The 23,323-nt window shown below is 40.4% G+C and overlaps 1 protein-coding gene across 8 annotated transcripts in view; it reads right to left on the reverse strand.

Moving 5' to 3' along the window:
* The window catches only part of LOC117962605 (myotubularin-related protein 4-like), a 58,410-nt gene that overhangs the window by 20,861 nt on the left and 14,226 nt on the right, over nt 1-23,323 (reverse strand). For 4 of the 8 annotated variants that reach the window (XM_058998204.1, XM_058998203.1, XM_058998205.1 and 1 more), the window contains exons 3-4: nt 5,903-5,992; nt 933-1,049 (exon numbers count right to left, since the gene is read on the reverse strand). In XM_058998204.1, coding sequence (XP_058854187.1) covers nt 933-1,049; nt 5,903-5,992 — 207 coding nt within the window. Of the gene's footprint in view, nt 1-932; nt 1,050-5,902; nt 5,993-16,562; nt 16,869-23,323 lie in introns of those variants that run through there. The other 4 variants (XM_058998202.1, XM_058998201.1, XM_058998200.1 and 1 more) reach the window with 2 other exon arrangements.

Below are 23,323 nucleotides of genomic sequence, written 5' to 3' on the forward strand. Positions count from 1 at the left end.
ATGTCCTGTGCAGAAAGATGCATGGTGTGGCTTTAATAAGCTTAAGTATATCTCATTAAAAACTCACACCAAACCCTAGAAAAGGTTCAAACTGTTATGCAATCCTAAAATCTGCTCTCAATAGCCACTGGCTGGACAGCCCAGGCCTAACCCGGGACCCAACGAGACCAGGGCACTGGCTGATACAGCTGCTGATGCCACAACTCGCAGACCTACAGATGTATCCCATTCTGTTGCCCTTGATCGTAAAGTCTTTTATCCCAAGTCGCCCTGGATAAGGGCATCTGCTAAGAAATAAATAAATAATAATAATAATAATAATAATAATAATAATAATAATAATAATAAATAATATTAGTCATTTTAGAAAAATATAAAAGGGGGCCGTACTTGGGTAACTGTTAACACTGCAGTGCTTGTAATGTTATTGCTAGATCCACAAACCACTATGGTTTTATTTCACTGTGCAGTGCAAAGCTTTGCCAAACAATCCTGCTTTTTAAATCCTGGATACATAAACAAGCAAACAGTGGCCATAACAACCCTGCTGGTACAAATAACAACCAGACGCTGACACACTGTAGGAGTGGGCCCTAGGGGGACTACAATTTATTGGGGTGGCATTATTAGCAGGTACTGTTAAAGCATGCTTGGTGAAACTTACTTTTTAAACATTTCAAAAAGAGGATCTAATCTGAAATTAGCCTCACGAAGTCTAATTGCTAAACATGCAACTAGAGTGTTAATATTAGGTCTTCAATCAGTAACGGAGGAGAAGAAACATGAAATGTAAATGGCATTTAATAAAAGATGTAGAAAAGGAAACAAAATATCCCTTTAAAAAAACATGAAGCATGCAATTGGAAAGCATTTTTCTTTTTTTTTTTTTTTTTTTTAAAACAGCCTTTTTTTCTTTCCTAACTTTTACTTACATTGATGACTGAGTCTTTGAACTTAATGTGAATCCTGTAATTGGATATCGCAATGATGGCATCGTCGGCACGGCCGAGATATTCAACCCCCTCCCCCTGGAGTACTGGGAACGGGACCTGGAAAACAGTAAAGACAAGGTTGCGGACACACGAAACTGCAGAACGAAGCCCTCTGAGCTATTATTTAATGTCACAATCAATCCCACCCAAAGGTCAAACGGACAGCCAAGCCCCATCATCTAGATAGACTGTGAACTGGAATGAATCCCAGTGTCTGCTTGTCTGGTTTGTAGTGGTCAGGGACTCATTAATTCAGGTGCAATTAAAAACCAAAAGGCAATCTGAGTCACTTGTGTGTCAAGATTTATTCAGTTTGTTCTGTCGATAGTCAAATACGCTGCACATTAAAATTCAAAAAGGACCGAGACGCTTTTCCAACAAGGAAACAAAAGGCTTCAGGCAAAAGGTTTTGTTTTGGGAATGCTTTAGTTTATTCCCCTTATCAAGCTTGCTTATATATTTCTGAGGAGGTTTATATTCGACTGAACAATAATATAGAAAAAGACATGGCGATTGGGCTGTCAAAACCAGAACTAAAACACATGCGCGGAATGTTGAAAAAACCGACTAGTCATGCCGACAAAACGGTTCATTATGAAAATAAACAAGGGTTAAATGAACAGGTTTACTTTGCAGATATACTGAGGTTGGGAAGCACACCCTTTTAGGTAGATTCTCCCCAAACAAAGTTTGTATTTTAGATACTTTAACATATTATCAAAATCAGTAATAGCTTTTGGATAAGCTTTACTGACCAAACAGTTTAAGAATTAATTCCAAAGACTATTTGTGTTGCCATAGTGCATTGGTTTAGCAATTACAGAACCATGAAAACTGTCAGAGGGATGTTTTAGACCATCTGAAAGTTCCATAATAAAATAACCCAAAGAGAACTGCCAACAAGTGGAAAAAGACAAGATAAATCTTCACGATGGCCGGGAGTATGTAAAAAACAGCAGAAGAAAGGAGGCCGGATCTGCAATACAAAGATGAAGTCTCTAATAGATTATAGATTTTTAAATACATATGCCTGAAGGTTTAAATAACAAGGCATAGTAAATCGTTACATCATTAACTATGTAGTAAATGACATCACACACACATTAATAGATTTAAATAGAAATAAGTGAGTGTGGTTACCATGGCATCAAAAGCTGACAAGTACAAACTTTAAAAATATAAATATATTTTATATCCCTGTTGAAATGTCTCTTGGCTTCCAGAGATTTAAATGTGTAATAGTGCAGAAAATCTATGGTATTTCTCTCTTCAGTTTTTTTTTGTAATATGCAGTGCAATGCATTGTCCTGGAGCAGGAGAGCATGGCATAGCATGTGCTTCTCTCCAAACAAAAACTGTATTAAAGTAAACAGGCTGCTTTTTCTTCCTCTTTAAAACGAAAGCTTTGAAAACCATGAGAAAAGTCAATAAGAATAAAAAAAAATGGTTTGTGTTTTTATAAAGCACGTCCTCTATAATGGAGTTCAAATTGAAGTGAATAATTACAGTCTTTACAATTTACTATAGGTGTACAGAGAATGCACTTTCTATTTCCATTGTCATGGGTGGGGCAGAGTTCAACCCACTGGGGTCACCTGTGCCTGTTGATACAAAGGTTTCTCTTGACATGTAAATGGAGTTCTGAGTATATATGGAACAATCAGATTATTCTTGCCAGAGCCATGCCTGCTATCTCAGATCCATTCACCCTTGATTAATAACATATCTGAATTCTAACTCAGCATGGAGAGGCTAGATTGCTAGGTCGGTGTCATATCTTAAGTGCCTCCTGTCTTATTGTTCTGCAAACTTTTGACTAGATAATCACATTTTGTAACACGTAGGCTCACTCTTTGCATGTAAATGGAAGCATGATATATTTTTCCTCGTGAGAGATTTCAAAAAATAGAAAGACTGCTCATGCATTTACCATCTTAATCTAAAGTTTAATCTTAATACCACAACCGCTATTAAAAAACGAATCAATCACAAATCACAAATAACAGCTCTAACAGTTGAACATTCTGTATTTAGTGTATACTTTCAGTAGCAACATAAAAGAAAACTTCAGGGTATAGTTTATTGATTTGATTGGCTGCGGTCTTACAATCCGCCACTCTTAAGATCAGATGAACAGAGCCCTATGTATTTAGGGTGCAGTTGAAACACTCTGGGCATAATCCACTGTTTAAGGAATGACACAATTTCTTGCCTACTATGACAGACCTCTTTATAACAGTTTCAGTAACTACAATAGTATGTTTTCACACACATACACGTTTATCATTTGGAAAAATACAATTTTATTTTATTTATTTTATTTATTTATTTATAACTGTTTACTGCTTTTAAAATACTTACACGGGGCACATCAAAAAAACAAGTAATAAATGATGAAATCAAATAGATAGGGGAGTGCAGGCATTTCCGCATGAATCACTTTAATACTGTCTGGTATGAAGCTGTAATAAAAACAGTGAGTTTTGAAAACTATTGATAAATGGTATGTGGGGATCTCCCAAGACTCAGTAGCCTGGCAGTAACTGAAGCCGTGGTCATTCTCTGCATATAGCGAGTCTTGTTAGCTTAATAGCAGCTCTCCATACTGTGCTGTTAATGATGCTGCTTAGTTCACGGACTCCACGTCAGGGAAGGAGGGAACCAGAATATTAAACAGCTCCACAGCAACAGGGCACCTTAATGAATCCCACCAATGAATACATCCAGCAAGAACACCACAGGGCCACAACTCATTATTCATCATTCTGCAAACAATCTGTCATGGGAAATCGACCTTGTTAAATCCCTGATCAATGTTTGCCATAAGTACTTCTGAATACGACAGGACCCTGTGTATTTCAAACAGGCTGTAATTGTGACTCTTCAATGGTTAGATAGTACGGCGTACGGTACGCCATTAAACGCAAACGGCTTTAAGAAAGGATCGCCATATAACATCATCCGCATGCTAACTTATTCGTTCCCAAAACCAAAAGGCAGAAACCTGCAGAACACGTTGCTGAAAGTTATTAATACACCACCTGTTTGCCAACTTTAAAATGTCAGCCGAGTAATACTGCATGCGTCATCATTGTGCATATGGAGGTTCTGGATTTGGAAATAGAAAATTATTTTTTGCAGTAAGAAAATGTTGGCTCATTGATGGAACAGACTGGCTGCCTGGTGATTAACAGCCTTTGCATTTCTCACCATTTGCAGGTTATCAGATCTTATTAGAGGTCCCATTCATTTACAGCTATGCAATGCAGAGGGAGGCATCTAAAACTGCACATTCAATGCCTAGTCTGCAAACATGCAGAGCATAAAAATACATTAGTTGTTTACAAGCACAATGTTTTAACCCTGCAAGTTCAATTTGAAAGTGTTTTGTAATACTGCATTTTTTTATTTGGTACATTGATTATGAAATCGCTTTCATGCATTGACTTTGCATTTGGATCTATACCATGTACAATACTGGCACTGCAAGTGTCCATTCCAGTTCTGTGTAACAAGACGGATGACGAACAAGCCACACACGTCAGCCCCCATGTGTGTTCTGAACATGGTTGCCTCCCCACTCGCTTCACATATGACGGCACAGAAGAAACAGGACTTTAGGGCAGCTCCTTGACCCTTCCCAGTCTGCCATGCGGACACTTCCATAACGCGAGCTGCAGCTCTCAGATGGTTCACAGGAGACCCTTCATCGACTCCTGCTTTCAACTGAAAACCAGATCTTGAGGTGACAGGCCAGTGCATTAATATCATCCATCAAGATCCACTCTGATGGCAGTACGTCAAGTGCCTTAACTGGCTTGGAGAGGGGAGAGGGGGTGGGATTAATATGTGCCTGCAGCCATGAAACACAGCTAACCGTGCTTGCAGGTGCTGGGCTTATTAATTTTTCAATCTTTATGGGTCTCATGAGTCATTCTCTAAATGGCCTCCGGACACCTGCTATCAGCCATCAATTTTGGATAAAATCAGTTTGAGACGTGGAGACGACTGTGAAGACGAAGCATCATCCCTCATCGGATGTGTTCTTTTTTTCATATCCAGACACTCCCTGAAGTATTCGTTTGCATGGTATGATTACACCACACAACACTCCCCCGCAACAAATGTGGAGTTCTAACACCGCCCTGCATTTCTCTCACTGTGATCTCCAACCTGGAATTTAACTGTTTCACACCTGACAAATCACCAACGTGCTTATTAAGGGAAAACTATACTGAAAACAAAATCACTGACAACTTGGTCAGTTATTCTTGAAGTTAGCTATTTTAATTATTTGGAAAATTACAAATCTAACACTGCTCTACAGCTCATGGGACACAGCCAATTGCAGTCCAATCTGAGTCAATTTGAGAAATAAAAACAGCGAGTTTATCAGCCCTGTGGGCTTCCTAAATCAGGAGTTTCATTCTGACGGAGGGTATGAATGTGGTCTGAGGTTTCTGATTCCGCTATTGGAATCAGGAGGCAAGCTCTCTCAACGGATGTGATTACTAAGCCCCTCCCCAGGTTCTGCTGCCCTGAAGGAAGCAGCAGCAGCAGGAAGCAGGAAGCACTGGGAGTCAGTCAGAGGTGAGCCCCCGAAAAAGCAACTGCAACTCTGTGAGCAGTTCACCAGGATGAGGGCTTCATACCTGCTTTAATCCAAGCCCTGTGTCAGTGTACATGTGAATGCACAGCTGTGGTCACCATGAACATTGCCTTTACTTACATTAAACAACAGGTCTTTATAACCATCTTATGCAGTTTTCAGTTTATATGACTTGGTGTGTGGTAAGAGGTGTCATTTTATGGCCAAGTCTTTTTGCAAAAAGGATGTCCTGCAGACAGCTCTACAGGAGAGAGTGTGTGTGTGTGTGTGTGTGTGTGTGTGTGTGTGTGTGTTACAGTACCTGCAGGCTCTCCTCTTCCTTCACCAGCTCCTTGTGAGGGAACAGGTCCTTGGCCTGAATGTACTCCAGGCTGGGAGGTCCCTCCTCACCCTGAAACAGAAGAGAGATGGTCACTATCCAGATCATACTGTACACAGGAGGGACGGTCACTATCCAGATCATACTGTACACAGGAGGGACGGTCACCATCCAGATCATACTGTACACAGGAGGGACGGTCACCATCCAGATCATACTGTACACAGGAGGGACGGTCACTATCCAGATCATACTGTACAGGAGGGACGCTCACCATCCAGATCATACTGTACACAGGAGGGACGCTCACCATCCAGATCATACTGTACAGGAGGGACGGTCACCATCCAGATCATACTGTACACAGGAGGGACGGTCACCATCCAGATCATACTGTACACAGGAGGGACGGTCACCATCCAGATCATACTGTACAGGAGGGACGGTCACCATCCAGATCATACTGTACACTGGAGGGACGGTCACTATCCAGATCATACTGTACAGGAGGGACGGTCACCATCCAGATCATACTGTACACAGGAGGGACGGTCACCATCCAGATCATACTGTACACAGGAGGGACGGTCACCACCCAGATCATACTGTACACAGGAGGGACGGTCACCATCCAGATCATACTATACAGGAGGGACGGTCACCATCCAGATCATACTGTACACAGGAGGGACGGTCACCATCCAGATCATACTGTACAGGAGGGACGCTCACCATCCAGATCATACTGTACACAGGAGGGACGGTCACCATCCAGATCATATACGGTATGATAACCGTCAAAGAAAATACCATGGCAACCTTTATATCATGGTATACAGTACATCATGCAAGTTCTAAAATGATGGCTTACTGATAATGGAAAAATACAAATATCAGTAGTAAAATACCTAATGTCCAAAGTTTAAAGCATTTCGTGAAAGGGAAGTGGGATTTTTTTTCCTTTTGTGACTGTAGGGAGAATGACCTTTGCAAGTGAAATGGCACTGATGGTGTAAATGGGAGCTACAGCACAACCATACTGCATTATAAACAGTTCTATGCTTTATAAAGGGTGTATCGGCTATACCCATAGTTCAAACATTCTATTACAAAAGTCAGTTAGAATCTGCCAACTCATGCTGTTCTTGAATAAAAAATAAATAAATAAAATACACTTTTGCTGTTGTTACACTATACAATACTGATGCAAGTTGCATTATTTTGTGTATCTTGTGTCCTTTTCTCATCTCTTTCCTAATCCAAAACAAAATAATTCATTTTATCAAATCGATCACTCTTCCAATCAGTTGACTTAAAAACACAGCCATAGTGAAGCACTGTGATCTCCTGCATCACTGCAACTTAGCACTAGATGAATGTGCAAATCATGAAACACAGATTAAACATTTACTCTGTGCAATGCAAGGCATTTTGTATAATCGCATTTGTACTGGGTAACGATGAATCTAGTTACCTGAAGATTAATACAAACACACATTGCTGGAAAACAGCTAAAAATACAACACTAGTTAGCTTTAGCTCGAATTAAAAAACAGAAAAAGGTTTTCTAGTATGTTAGTTAAGTTAATTATACAGCAATATTCAAGTGAAGTACTGTGATCTCCTGCTTCATTGCAACTTAACACTACAGATGAACGTGACAGAAATCATGAAAAAGAGATTAAACATTTACCCTGTGCAATGTAACCAAAATTCGGAATTTGAAGTGAAGGACATTTAAAAAAAAAAAAAAATAATCAGCTGCCAGCTTCAGATGTCAAAAAGCTTGTTTCGCAACAATGACAGTGAGTAACCTTTAGAATGACATTTCTCAGGCTCTGTCTGATGAGTGAATAAATGGTTACATTTTAATATACGTACAAGGATTGTATATTTTGAGCATTTAGATCTTTAAAACGCTATTCACAAAACTTCCAAGAACTGTTTTAAAGGAATGTTTTTTTGAAGGAGTATTCATAAAGATTCTTTTACCACAACTGAGGGATTACACAATATTACTTAAAACCTTTGAACTAAGAAAGACCATTACGATGAGTAGCTATTTCATTTCAATATGTTTTGTGAGCACAGTTAGTAAGCAGATAACACATTATTCCTGTAGCAGATGCAGTGTTGCTGCTTCCGATACCAAATTAAGAACTGAAAAGTCTTTTCTATACCGTTTCTAAACTTGTACAAAAGTAACCTGACTGATTCATAAATATTGGTTGTTTACATCCAATTATCGTACCAGGGGACCCTTAACAACTCAGCTGGGTAAGTTGTACTGTGTAAAATTGAATCTAGTTACCTGAAGACAATTTAATACAAATAGGCACTGCTTGAAGTTACAGCTAACACAATGCAAACCAAATTGGCTTTGTTATTCATTTATATAAAAGAGCAGGAATCCTGCTGTCCCTTCCTGATTTCACTGTATCAAATTATATTCTATTAACTATGTATTAGGAGTTTAGTCCCAAAAACAGTTTTCAAAAAGCAAACAGATGCGCAACAGCAGCCATCAGTGTGTTCCCCAGAGTTTCCTCCTCACTGCTTGACTACTGTGCGTGTCTAGTCTACAGTCTGCAGCGGGCAGCCAGGGACAGTCAGAGACCAGCACAGGGTTTTATTGATCTGCTCTGTCGCAGTCATGGGAGTCAAGCCAGATAAGTAAATTAGACAAACAGGCTGCAGAACACAATGTACGGGCTGACAAATGGGTAGGTCAAAAACACGGACATTAAAAAAAGGACAGAAAAAGTACATTTACGCATCCTATTGAGATTCCAGAGCTCTCTCAAAAATCAGTCATATCTTCCTGCACAGCACAAGTGGAGAAGTAGTCACCACAGCACCACCTACTGACTGAAATCTACTGTGCTGCTGTATCTGCAACATTGATCCTTCACCTTGAATAGCTGTCTGGAAAAACCAAACCATGTACCCACAAGCAAACACACATTCTATTTATTCAGCTGTTTCAGGAGTTATTGTGTGCCAAGAAAACGTTTAAGCAGAATGTCGACGGAATATAATATACTCAGATGTACGTAATACAGGATAATACAGATTATGGATTTACCCAAAACCCAATCTATTCACTGTTTCTGTTCCACTTACCACTGACTCAAGTGCCCAGCACTCCCTGCTTCACATTGCACTGCAGTGGGGCATGTTCAGATGTTGGCAAAGTTTGCCTGTAATGCAGACAGCAGGTGCTGGGAAAATAGATACGTTATGTGGTATGATGATGTTAGCCAGAGTTGCTCATATATAATGCAAGATTAATACTGCAGATATTTTTAAAGCTGTCATACAGAAAAGGATCAGTAGTGGCTATATGCAAAGTGATATTGTTCCCTGAACCAAACACTTCAAAGCACGCCGACAGAATGTAGGACGTGATGACCTAGTTTTGCATTCGTTTTGGTCTTTGATTGGTTGGGCTAATTTAATTTGCATGGAAATTTGTAACAATAATTTATTCCACATACCATGAATGTAGGTCACAGTGACCGCATCTTTCAAGTATAGCGACCTTGAGAGTTATTGAAGGCTGCAGCATGTCCTGGGAACCAGGGGTATAACAACGCAGGGAGATTCCAATCAAAATGTAACTTTTTTTAGTGATACCGACTCTGTAAACGTTGAGTGAATCTTGCAATGCTGTAAAGGTACGTATAGATAACTTGAAAAACACATGCGGCATGTTTGAAATTCTTTCTACAAAGCTGCGACACCTGCTAACTCCTGTAGGACTGTAGACCCCAATCACACAATTATCATCCCCAATCCCTGTGTGATTCCTAAACACAGCAATGATCAGTGCCAGATGTTCAGCAGTCTCACATTCACACTGAGTGAATCTTAATAAGAATCGTCCAGTAAGGAATTTGTGACAAAACAATGTGCATTTTTTAAATAGTTGCTGCATTACCCACTGAACTACTTTCGTTTTAAATAGCTTGCCATCTATCTATCAATCTATGACCAAATCTTACTATAAAAAGTGAACAAAATACAGAAGTGTGCATTAACAAAAAATTCAGTGTTTAAAAATGATGGATGGATGTATTCATGTTTTTAATTTACCTACATCTACAGGATTTTAATAAGCATCTTCTAATGAAATGTCTTGAATTGTACTCAATTCTACATGTGTCCCATGCTATGGGATGATATGTGATTAATCACTCAATCCCTAATAGTAGTACAGTATGTAGAGTAGTTATATCCAGCTACTCCATTTCACACTTGCCATTAGGCTGGGAGTTCATTGGCAGGGGTGTGGCATTCTTGAAAAGAAAAAAAAATCTCATCCAAGGGATGAAATACTAGAAAAATCTACTTGCTCCCTCCCCTCCTCCTTTTATCAATGTCATATTGTTTAGCTTTTTGTACAGTCCTGATCATCTTACAATAGTACCACTTCTCAACATGGCAGTTGTAACAGCCAGGAGGTGTGTGCAGCACCAGTGAATCCCTTCTCCCAACACGGCTGGGTTTTCTCAGAGCAGGGCACGTTTCCTGGGTTTATGAACCTGCAGTAGACCCACGGCACAATAAAGTGCTGTGGGGCGGGCTGTCAGCCTGTCTGATGTTGGCACTGCAAATACTGCTTGCTAAGGAGATCAAAAATCAATTTAAAAAGAGACATGCAGGCTTGATTTGCTGAACAGGAGGTTTAATAACCCCTGCCTGCAGCAGAAGTCTTGTGACGCCCAGTGTATGAAGTGATGCTGCGTAAAGGAACTGAAAAGTACCAGTGCACGTCCCTCCCATTCCTTCACAGGCACGATCACGCTTGGGCTTAACACCCATCTGCAGAGGTATGGGCAGGGCTGTCACGACACTGACAAACACTCGGGAAAGAAGATAAGCCTTTCCAGGATTAAAGACATTCGAGCTCAGAGGAAAACAGAGGCTGAGTCATCCTCTAGAACAGTACAAAGTGTAATTTAAAAAGTAGTGACAGTGAATCAGCAAGCAGGCAATCTAATGTTACTGTCACAAGCAGAGGAGCCTCTGTTCCTGCATTGTGTTCTGCACCATTAACAGCAGAATGCCCTTAGATATGAACTGTTGCTATTATTACACTCTTAATTATCCAAATAGCAGAGCACTTTTTTTCTCACCTTAGATCCCCCCCCCCCTTGGTTCTTAGTTCTTTTGTTTCCTGAATATAATCTTGGCTACAATGTGCTTAATAACTTCAAAGGGATACCACAAGAAACTCAGATTTTCACACTAAATACATCAGAAATTGGCCATGAAAATCTTGTAGGGAACTACAACAGAGTCACTGTGCTTAGACCTCATCAGGGGTGAAGCGGTTCAGAACCATCAAACACTACGCAAGTCCTTTGTAATGCACCTAATGGTTTATGGGTGATAACTTTATTATTGATACAAATGTATGTACCTCAACACAGCTCTTCTTAAGTTTTCCATATAACAAAACAGTCACTGGGTATCACTTCAACCTTACATCATCCATTAGGACCATGACATGCACATCTGTATCATTGACATTAATGTACCCTTATCTTAACAGTTTCACCACCTGTTCTAAACAGCAACATAACTACGACATTTTTACAGAGCTGTGCACTCTGGTTAATATAATTTGACGCATCTCATTAGACGCAATCCAACTGCTAATCAATGCAATAAGTTTTAAAAACTCCTGTGCAAACAGGGTGGAGGCTGGAGCCCGAGGTAGGTGGTGTATCAACAGCGCTCTGCAGAAAGCACAGTGCTCATGTCACCTCACATGAACCTGTTGGGATGGATCTGCATTGCAGCAACGGGACCAGCTGCCACTGCTGAATGGACCGGAGAGACTAATGCAAAAAAAATATATAGGATACATTTAAAGTCTTTCCACTGTCAAGGGTACTTCACATCCCAGCTTCTGTATGGCTGTCAAGTATGGATTAGTTTTGACAAGTATCATTATGGACCCTTTATAAGCTGCAGTGCTGAATAACCCTGCTAAATGCACTGGTTCAAGTGTGTGTGGGGTCGCTCTGCAAGGCTATCAGAAACTGTACTCATACTGTGTAAGAGGTATTGCTCTTGGCAGGTAGTGAAAGCTGGGAGGCTTATTGTAGGTAATTAACGATTCAGATAAAAAAAGGGGGAAACCTGACAAAAGGGAAATAGGGAAGCTCACACTATGAAGCATGAATATAGATCTCGTGGGTGCCAACTCAGCTGCAGGAAATGTCCTTGTTGTTTCCCCCATTGAGAATCCCTGTTGGACCAATCTTTCGTTCCACCTCGCTGCCTTTGAAACTGTAGTAACAGCAGAGTCACGAGAGGCGTCCTTGCTGAATTCATAATGAGCCCAACCTAGAACAACACGCTGCTGTATATGAAACACACTGCAGACTCAGAGTTCTAGCAATCCTGACTCCAAACACACAGCATCTCATTTTACAGAAAAATCTAGCATTTTAAATCACCACTGCAGATAACAAGATCTGGTCCAGTTTACAGAGAGCTGCTTTCTCCTCCAATCACTTGTTTTGTCATGCTAGTACAAAGAATATGTTTAGCTGACAGTGTTTTTTACCCCCTTTAACCCGCCCAAAGGACCTCTAACATGATATCAGCTTTAAGCCAGCTTGCCAGTTACATTACCTTTACCACAACTATTTATGAAGGGCTAGGCAAACTTGCATACAGCTCTATCGTTCATTACTTTGACTATAGCTTCTGGGTAATACCATCTGTTGAAAAGCCAAGCTCACAAATGGCAAACCGATTATCAAGAGAGCCAAAGTTATTATTGAAAATGATTATGGTCCGGTTACAGCAGTCCTTTGTGGTCTTTGTTTAGATATTCACATCACGGGTCATAAATTAACCTGGAGAAAGAGACAAGTCTCTTATAAACATCGTAGTGCATCCACATCCCTCCTGCAACAAGCTCCCATTGTAATGACGGGTGTATTGTGGGAACACAAAACAGGAATCGTTGCAGGAGGGAACGTGATTTGGATACACACGCGCCTGAGAACAAGTTGGGAAAAGAATTCCCTGGTCGATCAGGACCCATGATGTGTGAATGCAAAAATATCAAACCAATTAGCGGTTAAGTTAAAAAATACACTGCTGTGATACGGACAACACAGTAAATGAATGTGTTTCTTGTAAACAACCCAGTATGGATTTTTATAATTGACAGCCGTGTTGCAATGCTTAAATGTGTGTCTTTCTATATCTTTATATTTATTAGTACCACACAGCCACATCATTTTGCATGCAGCTCATGCACAATATAACATTATTCCTAGCTAATTATTGCCTTAACCAAAACGCTATGCCCGGTTCTTACTCTCCGGCTCTTTCCTCGATTTGAAAACGGGATGAAAAGGCTGTCAAATCAAATGGGGATGAATCCCTCCGCTGAGCTGTCCTTGATCTCAAAGGCTCTCCTGGAGAGAAATACCTCAGAATCATTCCATTTCCAACCCCCCCCCCCCCCCCCCAAAAAAAAAAAAAAAACACCTTGTCCATGATAGCAACACAAGAGTAAAACACAGCCATACATCAAACACAAGGCAAAACGACTCGATGATTTAATAACACAGTCCTTTGAAGACAGCCGTTTTAAAATGAATCTCAGCTCACTGCAATATATCACATGCTTCTAGTGTTAGCGTCCCTCAAGCTTTGAAGCATTCCCATTTCAACACCCATCCCCTCAGGCACACACAACCCTTGTATATAAAATGGTCACTTTTACTTCTTTATTTTTCATTATTTACTTATTTATTTTTAATTACCCAGCTCTTAATCTAGACCAGTGCTTTTCAACCTTTTCATCTCAGGTACAGTGTTTACAGTGATATAAAAGAGAAATTCAATCATTTCACCTTTTTATAAACACATAGTTTTACTGATAAACTGGGCACTCGAAGTGAGCATTCCAGAGAATACAAGTGGTTCCAATGAAATATCTGTGAAAAAGGAGAGCAGTTCAGTCTGAATGTCTTTTACTGCCTGGATTGTGCTTAGTCACTCTGCCTACAGCAATGCCCCTCCCCCACCACACAATCCACTGTCATCCCCCAGCCCCAGAATAAAGAGCTCCTTAAAATACTCTTCTAACCAAGCACACAGACACAGACACACTCGAGAGCAAAGTATAGGACATTTACAGTACCAGAACAATCTATCTACGATAGATTTTAATATCCTGTAATGCATTTCTCACCCTGTCAATATCTGACAAGCACAGGAAATTTAAAATCAAACAACAAAACGTCCAAAATAAAACACTGAGCTTTTTAGTAAATAAAATTACATGCAAGTATTAATTGTCTGGCAGGTACTGTAGGTATAGGTTTCAGGGACACAGCCAAGGAATCGAATTACATTTCTGATGCATTTATTTTGGCTTAAAAATACAGTAGCGTTACATTTCCCAACAGTACGATTATAAAGATGTGTCCTCGATGTTTGTATGGTTGTATTGCATGGCACTGTACCGCGCTGGAGAACAGACAGGCATTCAATTTGGAGTAAAGGTCACGGCTGGAATAGGTTTTAAATGCGCTACATTTGCGGTGATGTTTACAGGCATTCATAACTTAAAAGGAATGTTTTGGTGTTAATATTTTTTTCAGTGTGCAAAAACTCAGTAACCTGCTTTGTTTGCGTGTGGTCCATTTGTCTCAGAGAAGAACCAGACATGTAATCTCTTCCTTACAACTGCTTGCATTCGCCGTTTGTTCCAGTGCTATTCACAACCTTTTACTACACCTGGTTGCCATGGAAACACATGGTGTATTTTGATAGGAGACCTACATTGGTATAAAAAGAGCCAAAGGAAAGCTCAGGGAATAAGAAACAGGAAGCTTGCAGCAGGGGTGGGAGGGTTATGAATCTCCCTCTCACGTGTAAATATTTTTAAAAGTTTCAATATTTAAAAACATCGTGTTGGTGCGTGATCAAGCCCTAACAAAAAGAACACAGCATCGACGGGCCGTGCTTTTCTATACACGGATACAATTCTGCAACTGACACACAGATACTCACCAGTACAACACCAGACCTGTAATGGTTACATTCGACATCTGAATGTACCGCAACCGAGCCCCAGCTATCTTTAACAACAAAAAGAACGGCAATGAAATGAAGCCTGGCAAGTCTTTGGTTTGATGTACACAGTATTGTAGATGCAGAGGAACGCGTAAAGCTGGGATGCTTCTATTCCTCATTTGACCAGTTGGGCTGCTGCCACTGTATGAACAGAGGTCTGCTAGAGAAAGCAGTCCGATCACACAGGCTCTTCCACACTGGTCTATCAGCAGCGAGTGCCTAAAACACTCCATGTCCAGCACGGCTCTGTATTTATAGCTGTATGGTGTCAGCAGAGAGGTCTTAACATCCTTGAGGGCTAGTTTAGGAAAAAGAAAAAGACCAAGTTTATGAACACCTGCCCAATCTGTTGTACAGCTGCAATACAGTATGAAGGACACACATTAATAAGCATATTTAACACTGCTTTAAAAACAATGGCATCTTCACTAATACCGCAGTGTAGAAGTCAGGTCACAAATCCTATTCCAACATTTTTTTTTTTTAACTTTGTAGTTAAATTCTTCACAGTATGAAACTAAAAGAGAACATTTCTACAATTGTGCAGTTTGAGGAATTTCAAGTTAGAGGTTTACATTTTATGCTGGAATAAAGGGAATAAGTTACTGAATGCTAAATCCCACGGCAATACATGTTTCACGCAAAGTGTAATAAACGCACAATACTTGTTATATTAGGTGGAACCCATGAATCCCTGTGGGACCATTCAAACACCAAGCTTGGACTCCCCCCAGGGACTGGAAATGCATAGAGACAAACACACACTATGATAATGTAAACACAGAGATAATAGGCACATATGGTTTCTGGTTCATTATATTTTAATATCAAGCCAGTCTTTCCTGTCTAATAAAATGACAACTGATTATGGGAAAGTTCATTTCTAACCTTTTACGATCCAGAGCGCTTTATTATCGTATGTATATTGCATTTATTCTATATAACCTATAACTGAATGTTTAGCTTCCATCACCTTAAGTCTTTAAGACATATTTCATATTTTAACTGAATGAGATCAGAGTGAATTCCCCCCTCCCGACAAAACAACATTGATCTGCTCATATTCATATCCAGGGACAAAAACCTTTTGTTTAAATCCTCCCCAAGCACAGGAAGAGTTAATGCAAACCTCAACTGGAATTCTAAAACTAAAACGGCATGTCTAAAATCATTCTATTCAAGCTTTCAGACATTACTAAAACAGATTTTTTTTTCTTTAAAAAAAAAAATTATACAGTAACAGCAGCAGCAACAATTTCTTTCTGCGTTAAAGCCACACCTTCCCACTGCTTTCAACCTCTGCAACAACACACAAGAACTACAATTCCCAGACTATTTCTTCAAACTCTTTGCTAGGCAACAAGAAAACTATTATTTATTATTTATTATTAATAGAGCTGCTAATCCAGGTTGGACCTGTCTGCAGTGAACCTGTTTTGATAAAGTAGTTGCTTCCAGGAGGGATGTTCTGCAGCGCTGAGCTGACAAAACAACTGTCAAAAACCAAAGAGAGGGAGGTGAGACTTACAAAGCAGTTGAGCATGGAGCAGGAAACCCGCGCTGCCAGACTCATGTTCAGAGGAGGAGGATGGGCTGTGCCGGGAGGACAGGCAGCCGAGGAAGCAGCTCTGATGGAGCACACAGTGCCGGCAAAACCATCATCATCATCCACCCCCGACGCAAGCCCAGTCCCACACCAGCACTGATCCCCAGCTTAATGTCAAGATCCCACCGTGCACACAGAGCAGGGTCTTCAGGTACGAAAAGCAGGATAGTCCATAAGAAAAAGAAGCAGATTTCCTTTCAGTCAGGCAAAAACAGGAGCAGGTGCACGGAGCAGTGGAGATGTGGGGGGAGGGGACAGACTAATAGCTAGGCTCCACCTACAGCAATCACACTCTCTCTCTCTTCATCCTTTTCTCCCCTCCATCCCTCCCTCTCTCTCTCCTGCCTGCCTGCAAAGCAAGGCAGATTCCAAAACAATAAAAAAGCACGACTCCCTCTACAATGGTCTACGCCAGACTGCCTCTAACTGTCTGCAAGATGACATTTGGGAGCAGGAGGATACAGAGCAGAAATGCAGTGTTTCACATGTTGCTTCTGCTTCAAACATATTAAAGACATTTCAAAACGGAATAATACCCTTAATAAACTGTGCTAAAGAATGTCCTTTGAAAGTGTCATCACAATTGGGCAAGCAGTGCAAAAACGTTGACACACAGTCCAGATCCACGCCATGCACTCCCAGTGGGAGAAAATAAAACTGCTAGGATCTGGTTATGTGAGGATGTGTGGGGACCCACAGGATGTATATTTCACATGCAATAATCTTCCTTTAGCCATCATTGCAGGAAAGCATTTTTGAAGCTTGTTTCCTGAACAAAACCCACAACCTTCAGACTGTATACAGCACACAAGGAGCCTTTGCTGGCTGTCGAAATGATTTCCTGTTGCTGCGTTTTTTTACGTTTTTGATCTTCTTGCAGCTGCACTGGCTTCTTTAGCATGCCATGTCACTATGAAAGAGCTGGGGTGGGAGGGAGGGCTCAGGAAACACCACAGCGCTCCAATGACACAGCACTCTGCTGCTTTCTTCTCGCTAGCTGATTCGTACTGTACTAGCCTGTGGAGCACCACGTGACTCACTGCCTCAAGAGATCTACATTGCATCAGCATCCCTGCTATACAGGAACTCTCTACCAGAGAGCAACTGTGACTACTGTGTCACTGCCACAGCCAGAGTGCAAACAGAACAACCACTGTGGATGCCATGTATTTGTAACAAGCTAAGGTTCAACCACCATCAAAGGATGAGACATAATGCACATCCAGTTTGAAATATGCAGCACAGTCTAAACATCCTTTAGCCGAACAAAGACCAAGTTCCAGATCAAACCTGGGACAGAAATACTAGAGGATTAGTTACACATTGTCATATGTGCATTGCACTAAACCTAATTAATTAATGCCAGCAGTCTACAGTAGTTTAAATACACTAGTCTCCGGCTAAGAGAACACCCCTCGGGAACAAGCAAAGTGTTCTCTTATCTGAAGTGTTCTTTAAGACGGAGTTGACCACCAGCCACAATATGAATCAATAAATAAATAAATATTTATTACTTGCCATGACGCACATGCATCAACATATGAAATGAACAGAAGTAAGAGAAAAGCAATAGGCAAGTGTATGTTAATAAACTATAATAATAATATAGAATTTATTCAAACTAAAATTAACACCGCACCACTATAAAAAAAAATGCAGCAGCAGCTCTAGATTAATTATGAATACCTGTACAGGAGCAATACTCAATAGATGCACAAAATCATTTAACATAATGGTGAAGCAACTCACCAGAACGGTAAACACCAAATTGCTCAGCAACTTGTGTCCGATTCAGGTTTTTTTTTCAGGAGCTTGAACCATTTTCAACTTTTTGTCTCAAGAGAAACAGTGGTGCGTTTCACTGTTTGTTTACATGCCATTTTGTAGTGATGAGGTGCACTTGTGGAAATCAAAAAACGAGACAACAATATGACGGCGGTTCTGGAAAGATTGAACCAATCAGTGTGCCTCAAGACACTCTCGCCATGACAAGTCAAGTTTGAAAAGATTGAATAAACCATTCGAATTTAAGTTTGACGATGATGATGATGATGATGAGTTATCAGGTTACAAAACAGTACTGTATCAGTTGTGAAGGAATCGCTAGCGGTGCCAAAAAGGTGTTCTTTTAAGAGAAGTTCCTGTTCCTTTAGGCAGAGCATTTACAATGGGAAAAATCAGTTTCACCACAAGGGTGTTCTCTTGGGTGAAGTCTTCTCTTCGGAGGTGTTCCTATACTCGGAGACTACTGCATTACATTCTTGTCAATGATGTGCACTAAAGCACTAGGCATTAGTTAATTGACCATTTGTGCTCTAGTGCTGCCAGTGGGTCGTCCCAGCAGGGGGGCTCTACACAATATTGTAAATGCAACACAGCAGGCTTCAGATCTCAGTAGGGAGGGTCTGGGAAACACACACAAGCTAGAGGGGAGGAGGGGTACAAAACCCAGGACTCATTTATTCCACTAAACCTCTCGAGAGAGATGCGTCTGTCAGAATTCCATTACAGCAGCGAGATGGACGTACACCAAGCAACAAGGCTTTGAGGAAATTAGATGAACTGGCCATTTAAAATGTGGTGATTACACTGTTGGGCTGCCCTGTGCTCACACAGCCCACCTTCTTGAGGAGTCTCAGAGCTGTAAATCGATACCCTAGGTTAATGCACCACCAGCACATCTAAAGATACACCAGGCCACACAGCAGAAACACAGAAATAGACAGTCATGTTACACACGTCTACAAGCTCACCAGCAATGCACTGCACTGGATGAAATTCTACTATTAATCTATAACACACTGTGGTTTACTCCATTACAATGCACCTTATGCAACTTCGAACTATACATTCTGTAACCAAAATAAAACACACACACCTAAGTTGTGAATTAGTGAGAAGGGTTTGAAAGATGTTCCTAATCGTTGAGTTTGTGGATAAAGCTAAAATAATAATAATAATATTAATAATATTTCTCTTATAAAAGGGAATGCTACTGTACCTGTATGTTAATACATTCTCTACACAAACAAACCCCTGTTCGGACACGATACTTTTGTAAATGAAATGTAATAGATCTAATCATCCCAGTGGAGTAAACCCCTTCCAATTACTAATGCCATTGTGAACGGTTTCTCAAGAGAGCTGCCGTGTCATCATGCACGCTCTACACGCTGCTCCTGAACCGTTTCTCAAGAGAGGTGCTGTGTCATCATGCACACTCTACACGCTGCTCCTGAACCATTTCTCAAGAGAGGTGCTGTGTCATCATGCACACTACACACTGCTCCTGAACAGTTTCTCTTTCTTTGATTACATGATGTCAAATAAAATATCTAAACTATGTTCATATGGTTTTTGTAAAAATTGTAGGCGATGCAAAACATTTGGCCATAGCTGTACATCCTGTAACATGACACATGACCAAAATCCCTGCAGATCTTTTAATGATCATCTGCCTAATATTTTACCAACCCAGATTAGCATGAATCGTAGACCAATGAATGTTACCTTTGGTAAAGTACTCTCAAATTAGTTTTAAAACTGGCAGCCCATTAGCCCTATAAACTTTATAAACTTTGTTAGTATCGTGATATGCAGCGTTACACTAGTGGGAGCCAGAAGCAGGGTACTGAAGTAACCGGTCAGCATACAAATGCACACTTAAGCTCAGGAGCAACCAAATAAGCGCCTAGTAAAACCTGGAATGGCTTGAACTGCAACACCAAGTATCAAATGTCAAATGTCAACGAGGAGCAGTCTTGCTTCTCAGATTACTTAGACTTGGCGTGTTCTCAAGTCCTGGCCATGTTCACAAACAGGGTTGTGTTTCATGTGCTTTCTGTGTGCTTCAGATGCCAATTCTATTGTCGCTGCCATCCTTCGCAGCGTGCCGACAGGACAGTTTCAATATTTTTAAAACAGGCTTATTTTAATTCAGCACAGAAAGCCTAAACTCCACCCTCCTTGTATTTAAAATCATGCAACTGGCACAACTTTCAAGTTGAAGGCTTTAACCACTGAGCTTGTTTTTGGACAGACTGAAATCAACATGGCATTGGATAGATAGTGGAGTAACAGTTTATTTTTTTATCTGCAGATCCCAGTTGCTCACCTGGGCCTAAGTAATCTCACCTCTATGATGACTCATCAGTCACTAAAGTCGTCAACAAGGGTTTCATTATAATTAACCTTGTCCCCAAGTACGAACTCCTCAGGGTATCATCTGAAATACATCGTACAGTACGTGCAGCACATCATACATAAAGAAAAACAAAACCAGCTCTCGTTATGCAACTGACTTGCAACGTCCACAAATCAACAACCAAACACTTCCATTGGCAACTGTGATGAGGTACACCTCGCCCGCCCCTGTGTTTATCTCTATTCTTTTTGTATTGTTGGTGTTATTGTTTGGGTGTATTGTGTGTTATTATTGGTGTAGGTGTGTGGCAGCATGGCAGGGTGAAAGTCCTGCCGGAGCATTGGTGTGTTGTGTGGAGAGTATTGGGCGACAGGGAGGGAGTTAAAATCCTCCCTGTAAACACACATTGGATTGTGGCTGGAACAGTCAAGTGAATAAATGTTTAAATGATTAATTAAAGCTCCAGCCACAGCTGTAAAAATAGGTGTTCACAGGGGTTAGAGAAAATTAGGGCCGAGAGTTAATGTTGGCGACAGCTGGTGAAGGTATGTGTGCTGTGCTTAAATGTATCTGTAATTACACAGAAAGAGAAATTATCATTGGTGTTCAGGGGAGTTTTGTGAAGCGGTGTTGTGAATGGAAGAGGCGGCTTGGCTTGAAGCCACGGTAGTTAAATGCGTGTTGTACTGTTTTGTTTGAATGTGTCAGTTTATTTTGTTCCTGTGTTTTTTGTTTGTTATTTTGTAAACTGTAATTAAAGTGCGCGTTTGCGTTTAAACTTGCAGCTTTCGTGCGTCCGAGCCTCCTTCCTGGTACAAACAGCTTGCCCGTGACGTCATCCTGTCACAGCAACCCTTTCAGTTTACCTTATAATGCAGCTCTGAGGACATACAGTACAGCATGTTGCCATGTAAGCATTTGCTGTCTGTATTTAAAAGCCCTACAGAGCTGAACATAGCATATGGTTGATAATGCCTCATAATCGAGACTCACTTTGTAATGGATCTCAGATGGCACAAAACAGAAACAGTAAGTAATGTCTATTTAAAAGAAACAGGAAAGGTCACATATAACTTGACTCCAAAGTGACAACAGCACCAATAGTTAAAATACAAAAAGGGAATTGTAGCTTTTAATGAAAATGCAATTGCTAAGGTAACACAAAGGCTTTGATTGCAAATTGTGTGCACTTTTAAACTCTGCATTTGAAAGGGCCTATTCACTACTTATTCAATAATGCAAACAAAATAGAACTAACCTGGGAGCCTCAGAGTTGTGACAAGATAAATGGACTTAATCTGATCAGAAAAGATCTGCAGCAAAACAATACAGACCTGTGAGATGATGCCAAGAGGTACGGAAATTGTATTTAAGACTTTGTTATTTTTCACCAAGACAAAGATACGCTTCCCCCTGCTCAGTAGATTTAATTACGAATCAACCCCTTCTTTACAAAGACATACAGAAAATATCAGCGCTGTTACTGTTTTCATTTTTAAAGCTATGATATAAAAGCAGATGCATTGGTATGTCAATTTTTGGTGGATTTTCACAAAAAAAACATTTCTACATACTATGGTTAGGATTTGACAGATTGAATAAAACAGCGGAGATGCAAGTGATAGAACAGGAGTCTTCACAGCCCTCTATACTCCGTCACACGTTACATTAATTACCCATCTGTGAGATCCACAGTGTCATTGGAATAATAAAAGCAATGAGTGTCATTTGGAGAATTTGATAACAAAAACGTTTAAAACTGCAGGCAGTCTAAGATCACTTTACTGCTATTAGGCTTCTAATTTAACACAGATCATGTCTTTGGTTAGCCTAATTCAATGAGAGCCATTAAACAGTTAGGCAATACAAATTCAGAGGCGTACAAAGAGTTCTTTCCACGCCTTTATCACATCACATCAAATCAAACTGGAAACAGGGAATGCATCTTACTCTGCATCGGGTAAGAAGACTTTTACTAAAAAATAAAGTATTGAAGCGGTGAGTATGGAGCCGGTTCATTTCGGGGTCCATGAGTATGGTCCATGAGTATGGACCTAACTTCAATTCTTGATACGATGCACCCTGACATGCCTCTGTATTCCAAAGCAGGGCACACCATGTCACACTGTGCCAATGCAGTTACACTAGAGGGTGCTGTTTGGATTAGTATGGATTACATGACAAGGAGAATTCTAAATGCCACATATCACTAGATGCTTACTTGACATAAAAATCTAATTGATTTTGAAGCTCCCCCAATTGGATCTACAGAGACAATATAATAGAAGCTATTCCTGAGCAGATCTCCGTTTCTATACGATAAACTGTTAAGATGGTTGTTTCCCAGCAGCTCTACATATACAAGAATCACTTGGCATTCCCTACAGGGACAGTCTGAAGCAAAGAACTGCAAGGATGATAACATGTACATTTGTTGTTCCTTTGTCTACACCTTTATTTCTACATTACCTACTGAAACACACCAGAGAGATCTGTATCGCCTCATAACCCTATCTTGGTATGCACTGTATTGCACAAC

This window comes from Acipenser ruthenus, chromosome 24 (assembly GCF_902713425.1).
Source record: "Acipenser ruthenus chromosome 24, fAciRut3.2 maternal haplotype, whole genome shotgun sequence".
Taxonomy (NCBI): domain Eukaryota; kingdom Metazoa; phylum Chordata; class Actinopteri; order Acipenseriformes; family Acipenseridae; genus Acipenser; species Acipenser ruthenus.